Source organism: Pagrus major, chromosome 15 (genome assembly GCF_040436345.1).
Source record: "Pagrus major chromosome 15, Pma_NU_1.0".
In the NCBI taxonomy this organism is placed as follows: domain Eukaryota; kingdom Metazoa; phylum Chordata; class Actinopteri; order Spariformes; family Sparidae; genus Pagrus; species Pagrus major.
The window spans coordinates 19,889,710-19,898,191 of record NC_133229.1 but is presented as its reverse complement, the minus strand read 5'-3'; the positions used below and the strand labels follow the sequence as shown (position 1 = coordinate 19,898,191).

General features: G+C 43.2%; 1 protein-coding gene across 1 annotated transcript; it reads right to left on the bottom strand.

The window, feature by feature from the left end:
* Positions 1–2,104: 2,104 nt before the first annotated feature.
* On the bottom strand, positions 2,105–4,788 carry LOC141009754 (arylsulfatase I). The gene is made up of 3 exons (XM_073482449.1): positions 4,496–4,788; positions 3,286–3,618; positions 2,105–3,191 (listed from the first exon to the last, which is right to left on the bottom strand). The coding sequence occupies exons 1-3, from the start codon at positions 4,786–4,788 to the stop codon at positions 2,105–2,107; spliced, it is 1,713 nt and encodes a 570-aa protein (XP_073338550.1).
* Between the last annotated feature and the right edge of the window lie 3,694 nt (positions 4,789–8,482).

The following is an 8,482-nucleotide window of genomic DNA, read 5'->3' as shown; positions in this document are numbered from 1 at the left end:
AGTTTCTGATTTCGTGTATCTATTTTTTCTACTTACTTCCTCCCATACACTTTTACTTCATCTGTACAATAAGTAGTCAGTGTGTGTTCTGTATGTAGTGAGGCTTTTTCACCAAACAAGACATTTTAATCTGATCTACAAGCATTCGAGACATGACAGCCTCCTGCATCCCCTGGGGAACTCTCTCGTCCCTCCTCCACTCTTTTTATTTCACTGTATGCCACAGAGCTTTGAGCAAAACATGGCTAATACATCTAACTCGATCTTCCAAATGAGCACAAACAAGTGAGTAGGACGAGGAGCCAAATGAGAAGGAACGACAAGGGGGGTGGTTTGCAGAGGGAATGAGCAAAGAGCTGAGGGATAACTGGAGGGAGGAGGAGGCGGCAAGACGAGAGGAAATGGTGGAGAAGGACAGTTGAATATTCATTATCAGGCCGCTGGGGAGACATCTACAGTTGTTGCGAATGTGTTTGCTGCTGACACTCACACACTCTGATGAAGACACACACCTACAGGCTGGGGTCAAGGAATGAGCTGCCATACATTGTATCTAACAATGTTGAAGCTGTCAACATGGTACGTGATGTATGAGACCAAGCAGTACCTCCTCCGATCTATTCCTATCAAGCTACATCAGCGGTGCAGCAGCAGCTTCACCAGCAGGCAGATGCATCACACCTAATCACACAGCATGAACCTAAACTATGGCTTCCTCTGCCCAGCATCCCCCTGAATTACATCCATATTAGATGATTCTGCACTTTACAATTAGGTGCATTGCCAGTGCTCAGTGCCAACACAGCATGCATTGTGCCCTTCATGTAGAGGTGATGGATGGGCATAACGTATTAATTTGATGTAAATGTTTCCCTAACTTAAGTGTACTCCATTGATTTAACACTATGATCAATCAATTTAATTGCCTACCTATATCTAACCATTCCCTAACTATTTTTATTTGCCATAAAAACAATCTTTCTCTACCATCCTGCAGTTGCCATACAGAGATGTAGAGTGCAGCAGGGATGACGTCTACCTGTAAAGATGGACTAGTGAGTAGAGCAGTCTCCGTGTTCGGCGTAACAACGTTTAATGTTCCCATCAACTTCTGTCTCATTTAGCCTCCACATAAAAGCTTTAAAATTCACAAGTCAGGATTCGGTATTCGTGATTTTATTTAGATCATTTGAATCAGTTTCCCAGCATTTTATAACACATTACTTGAATTAAGCTACATTTAAAAGTCCTGAAAAGACTGACAGAATCGGCCACTGAGCTTTTGTTGGTTAGTCAATGCTGCAGGGACCGGACATTGTGTGGTGGTCGGAGGTCTTTCAGAGGAGTGTGCAACAGTATGAGGAGAAATGAATCTGTATAACCCCTAAGACCGAAAGGACAAGGTGACATTTGACAAAAACAACCCCCACAGTGTTTGTGTCATCCTTAAAGGGTCCTCTCGGATGATGAGGGGATGAGACATCGAGAGGTCACTGTCCAAGCCTTTACTCCTCCTCCCATCTCTTCAGGCCTCACTTCCACATGTATGCACTCTATCTGTGTTAATCTAACTATTCATGAAAACAGGCATACATGCACAATGACACACACATTGTTCCGTTTGCAGCACAACGACAGCCCAAAGTCACCCTGCTGCAGTTTGGCTGCAGGACAGTGAGTGAGTCAGCTTGCTCAACGAGCCGCACAGCCCTGTCTGCTTTGTCTATCGGGCTGCCTGTTTATCTGCCGACCTTCAGTATTTGATTATGGGTATATCTTGTCTATCTGACCTGCCTCCTTGCCTGTTGGTCTGTATTTTTGTTTGTCTCCATCTCTTTCCTTTTCTTTTCCTCCTGTTTAAGGTGTGCTTCAAAATTCAGTCTTTGTCAGTTCATTGAACAGCGTCTGAAACCCCCGACCTCCACAAATATCTGATTTATTTTCTTTTGTGCAAAATGATAAGCAAGCCAATGCAGTGAGTGTGACCATTCAGAACAGATATTTACATTTCTGATTCCAAATGTTTTCAGACAACACTTTGTACAACTTAGTTTGTTTGAAGCATACTGCACCCTTTAGTTCATCATGTTGCTTGATGAGACCTTTAGATGAACAGGGTGTTCCTCTGCAGACGTGAACCCACCTTCTTGAAGAGGGCTTTTAATTTGCATAGTCTGCAGTGCTTAATCTTCATAATCTTTTCTTTCCTGCCATCCTCCTCCCCAGTATTCCTCTCCTGTCCCTCCACATCCAGCCAGGGGCTCCACACCCCTCCATGGAGCTCAGGGTCAGCCATAGGATCATCTGGTGGATTCCTGGCCATCACAGCTGTCTGGTTGTACTCTGCCAGCCTGGTCAGCAGATGTTTCACAACCTCTGGACGAGCTTCTGCCAGGTCCAACCTCTCATAGGGGTCAGAGGTGACGTTAAACAGCCAGACGGACTTCCCCAGCTTATTGCGCCGTTTCTCGAGTTTCTTCCACCGTTCTGGACCACTGGGAAGAGCCTGTGGTGGTATCCAGTCCCCGTCACCTACATTTCCTGTCAATAGCTTCCAGTCCCCAGCCCTGATCGCTGCCCTTACGGCTGTGTCCCAGATCCCAAAGCCGTTGAGTACCAACGCCTTGTCATATGGCTCCCCAGGCTTCCTTGAGACTGGGTCAATGTTGAAAAGGATTTCAGTGCGAGGACAGGGTAGGCCCTCACTGATGGTTTCCCAAACATCGTGACCGTCTAGGCCGCGGAGGGACTGCGGGGCCCCGGCCAGACCCAGTAATGTGGGAAACCAGTCAGAAACATGGATCAGTGCTCTGCTGATGACACCCTTCCTCCTCAGAAGGGGGCTATGGACAAAGCCCACAGCTCGGATGCCCCCTTCCCAGTAAGTCCCTTTGCCACCTCTCAGAGGCCAGTTGCTTCCCCCAGAGAGCGGCTGACCACCGTTATCAGATGAGTAGATCAGCACTGAGTTCTGATACAGCCTACTAGTTTTGAGTTCCTGGACAATTTGTTCAACCCCAGCATCCAGGCAGCTCAGCATGGCTGCATAGTGGCGCCTGAGACGATTGCCCTGCGAATCATAGTGGTGCAGAAAATGTTCCGGTACCTGCAAGGGTGTATGTGGAGCCTGAAGGGACAGATAGAGGAAGAGTGGTTTGTGGGGGTCGTGGCTCCTCATGATCTGCTTCACTCTGGTTGGATGGAGGGAACATTCAAAGGTTTTTTAAGGTCTTTAAAGCTTGTTTCTCTGTATGTATGAATCTGAATTTGTACCCTGATGCTCACCTGTCTATGTAGAGCAGCGTGGAGTAGTTTCCAGTCATCTCCCAGGCAGGCCTGTCTCCATCATGCAGGTCAAATCCACAAGCTTCAGCCCCGTCACAGCTCTGATAAGAGAAGTGGTCTCCACTGCCAGTCAGCGTGCCCAGGAAACTCTGAAACCCACGTCCTGTGGGTACACAGCTCGGCCTGCTGAAGCCCAGGTGCCATTTCCCCACCATGTGCGTGGCGTATCCAGCTTTGACTAGCTGCTCTGGTAGGGTGGGAATATCCGGGGGCAGGCAGAGGGGCTGACGTGATCGTATGATCGAATGCTGGAGTCCAGTGTGAATTTGGTAGCTGGCAAGATAGAGAGAGTGTGAGGGAAGCTGTGAAGAAAAACAGCGTCTTGCTAAGATGTGTATAGTGACACAATTATGAGAAATTTCACAGATGGTTTAAGAAATATTGCGCCCTTGGATACTCTCACACTGTTACACATCATCAAGCCAAGATGTTCAGTGATTTCACAGAATTGTTTTGTGGAAGGGAGCTTTCGTTTTGCATGTTCTTTGCATCAACCTGCAACATTTCATGTCCTAAAACTATTTAATTGGTATTAAACTATTTAAACAGGAAATATGTCAGTTTTAGGTCCCATTTGGCCAGTTATTCAGAGATAACAATTTAGCATCAATCGACAGAAAAGACCCAGACACACGATGTGCTTTGAAAATGTATATGTTGTTTTTTTTATTGTGGATTAGCCCCCTTAAAGATTATATGAATTGTAGTTGATCAGTTCTTATGTTGCTATGATGTGGGACAGCTTTCTATGGAATATTTCTCCAGCAGTGTACACACTGAAAACTCAATGAAACAGATAATATCTGCATTTGTAGCCCCTATCATGATCATTTAAATCATATTTTTAAGTCTCAAATAGGTTTTCAATACAGGAAAATAGGGATTAAGAGAAAGAAATGATCTATCTCCTGAAATATTCTCCATAACTCATACTACATGTATATTTTGTTATATTTATTAAATAAGATAAATTAATCTAGTAATGGTGGTATTTTTATTTTTCTGCCTCACTACCATCACTGAATACATCACTAAAAATGTTAGCAAGAGACGATAAAGCCAATGCATAATTACATCAAATGAGAACAGATGCTGTAACTGCATCATTTTTCCATTGTAATAATGATGCAATGATAAGAAAATTACTCACCGCCCTGTCATGAGTTGACTGCGAGAGGGTGAGCATATCGGCTGGACGTAATAATTTTCAAGCTTAACCCCCTCTGCTGCCAGCCGGTCCAACACGGGCGTGTGGATGTCTGAGCCATGGTAGCCAACGTCTCCATATCCCTGGTCATCCACCATGATAAAGATGAGGTGTGGGGGCCTGGGCCTCTCCACCTCCTCGGTGCTGACTGACTTGCGTTCACCCAAGCAGTCAAGGCCACTGAGCAAGGTCACCCAAATCACCGGGAGAAACACGGAGCAGTTTCCTCCCCTCATCTCCAGCAGGGCGCTGTAGCTATCTACTTAAGTCAGATTTTGTCTGTATTTTCTTTTCTGCTTAGTCTGCAGTCAATAAATCTCAAGCTGGATCGCTTCTGCAGAAAACTGGGCAGATGTGTTTGTCTGGGGCGCTCGTCTTATCTGTCCATGAAGTTTGAGTTGTCGTCTTTTTCTGGGGCTTATTCTAGGTTTTCTGAAATGGGGCTGAGCTGGTGCCAGCTGCTGTGGTGGGTGGAGAGAATCTGCTGTCTCTAATATGGGCAAGAAGTTTGTAGAGGTGTGCGTGTGTGTGTGTGTTAATGTGTGTCTTTGCAGGAACTTACTACATTCCTCTGTACTTCCAAGCACCTCATATGGTGGCTGGGAAGACCTTGGCACATGACCTGCTGCAAAACTGTGAAAAATAATGTTTTCTACTAAGAATCTTAGTAGAAAACATTCAAAAGTTAACTAAAATTATCAACAGGATGTGAATAAGTAGCAGTTTTGACATTATGATGCCTGTGTATTGTGTAGCAGAGATATCTACTGAAGTAAGCATGCTAACCAGCTAGCCCCAGTCCAAAGCTCCTGTGCTAGCGGTGTAAACACCAACACTCCCCTGGTCCCACAGCTCCCAGTCCCAACTGCTTGCTGCATGGCTAACTCAGCTAACTAGCTAAGAGCAGCTACAGTTAGAGGCAGTTAGCAGTTATGCCCCCTATTTGTTTTGAGCATGAATTTGCATACATATTAGACCTTTTTAAAAGACTAAATGTCTTGTTAAAAAGGTTCATGAATCAGATGTATTTGGAAATGAGAAAGAAACAAGTATGTTTTGATGCAAATAAGTCAGGTTAGCAAGATTTATCCAGAAGAAGAGAGAACACACGATGTACAAACATGGACACTGACTAAGAGACTCGTCTTGCTGTCAATTTTCCTATCAGTATCAGAAAAGACCTTTGTGTCTTGTGTGTGTGTGTGAAGTTTAAACGCTCAGTGCGAATGTCTGCCACTAGGGTTCACTCAATCATAACAAAAGAAGCAAAAATGTTGTCGTCATTGTCAAACAGCCACTATTGCTGATGAAAATCTATCTGATGTAATTCAAGCACAAATGTTCACGGATTAAGTTATGTTTTTAAGTTTTATTCATGTTATGTTTAGTCTCGTCTGCAGATGTTCTGACACTTTCCCAGAAGACATATACAGTATAGCGACAGTTGACCAAATGAAATGATGTAACCTTGAACAAAATTCTGGATTTATCTGAGTTTGAACATTGTTGAATGTCATTACTGCTATAAATGTATGACAAAGGTCTAATACGTCTGTTTTGGTTGAATTTTCTACTTCTCTCTTGTCACAATGCTACGGATGGAGATGGTCAGACTTCCTGTAAAAATAGCCAGTTTTGGTCACCACAAAAACTGCTGGAAATGTCTGCAGGTGTCCTGAATAAGATCCACTGGTGTGACTCGAACTGCGATTGGCCGTCTGGCAGCCTTGTTTGCTGTAAAAATGACTGACCTTTAAAAGCTGATCCATTATAAAACATTATGTATTACTACTCATACAGTACTGTACCTACAACTGTTACCACAGTAACTGTCAGCGTCAGTGTAAGTACACTGTCATTACCGCTATTCTTTTCCCACTACCACTCCCATTAAAGTGCAATTACGACTGCTACAGCTTATATTTCTACTGTGATTTCCCGTACTGCACATTTCAAACTATACTATAAATCCCTGAAAATCAAATAACCTCTGTCATCTTTCTTTTGTTGCTTGACATTGCTCAATTAATAGAGCAATGTGATGACAATTACTGCCCCTGCCGGGGCAGTGAAACCAATCTGACTTACGGAGGAACATCCGGCGCTGTGATGAGAATGTGTATCGACCGCTGGGCTCTTAGCCTTCACCTCAGTGCCATCTCCTTCCCATAATACTAAGAGGAAATCAATGCCTCAGATACAAGACCATTTCCTATGTTGTAGAAGCAAACTCGTGTTGCCTTACCCTGTGGGAAATTTCACAGGCTTTTTGCCCACGGTGAGAGTGAGGCGTAAGCAAGATTGAGATCTATGGCAGGGCAGGGAAAGATGACAATGAAGTAAGAATGAGGCTGACACTGAAGTGGATTAGATGGAAGAATTGGTTGTAAATGGGAACCAATGAAAAGGAATATACAACATAAAGAAGAGAAATTGAGAAATAAGTAAAAACAGCAAGAAATAAAGAGGGATAACAGTGAGACAGAGCAATAATGTGCACATGAGAAAAAGAACGCTTCGCTGTCTAGCATGAGAGAGTACAGCATAAACAAAGTGGCATAAAAGGAGCAGTCACTTTGTCTTGCTGTGTATGTACGTCTGGGTCTCTGGGTGTAGCCATCAGTTTGCCTCGGGGAAATGCAGGGCGACATGAACTCCGTTTTACCGCTAAGAGGGGGAGGGGGGGTTGCTGTAAAAATGGAAACTGACAAATGTCTTCTTGAGGAGGAGAGAGAGCAAGGGATTTTGTTCTTTCAGAGGGGTCACAAAGAAATGATATTCATGAAAACACGTGTTAAATCTTCTTTTGTATATACTGTGCTGTTTGCAAAGTAGCACTTTAAAGGCTGACAATGAGAAAAGCTTAATTTGAGACGAAAAAAAGTATGATTTAATTGATGTCTAAATAAAAGGAATATTTAAAAAGTAGTGTTAAAAGGCTCAATTTTTTACGTAGTTTTGCTCCAGTTTCAGGGTATTCTGTACTGTACAATGCAAAAACTGGAAAATGCACTTTCTGCAACGCAACAAAGGGAAACTTGGTCAGAGTCTGTGTGTAGGACAAAGGATGCATCTTATAGCTGAGTGTGTATTTGTAAAGTGTGTTTACATGTGAACATGTGTGTGTATGTGTGCGTGTGTCTGTGTGTGTGCAAGTGTGTTGGTGTGTTTTGGAAAATGCTGTGGTTCAGAGTAGAAGAGAGTAGCAGTGGGTGTGATTTATTCATGACGACGAATAAGTGACTCACTCGATCTGGAGCCAGTCTGTTGAGCTAACGCTAAAGTGGGGGAGTGAGTGTGTGTATGTGTGTGTCAAACTGCATCTGAAATTACTTTCATTTTCGAGCCAGTCATCCAACGTAAAAATAAAAAGCCACAACTGTAATATTAAAAAGTCCCCGTCTGAGGTTTGTTTTGTAATTTCGAAAAGTCCACTGTAAGCACAGATGTAATCATGGTACAGTAGATGAGGGTCACAGAGGAAAATGGAATATGATCTCATTGATACTTGATACTTATTGGATCCCCATCTAACTCAAAACACAGGGGTGGCTTTCTCTAGTTCTCCTAAAAAGATGCATCTAAAGCTGCTCCTGATAATTTTGGATGCTGAAGGCTCTTAATGACAACAACAGGTTATCCAGGTTATGTCACTTCAAACCAACACTGTAGTGCCAAAATACCATCACACAGTTGAAAGTAGCCTAGCAGAAAAAGCAAACTGCACCAACAATATTATCATTAGTTTTGTGACAGAAAAACATTTCATCATTGGTACACTGCAGACATCGAAATTATATTATATTAATTATACTGAGTAATATGGTGTTCAAAGGTTGATTGTATAATATTGAACCTTGTCATGCAGCTCTTGTTTGACACTTTTATGAACTAATAGGAATGTGGCTAGTCCAGATAGCATCAGAATCA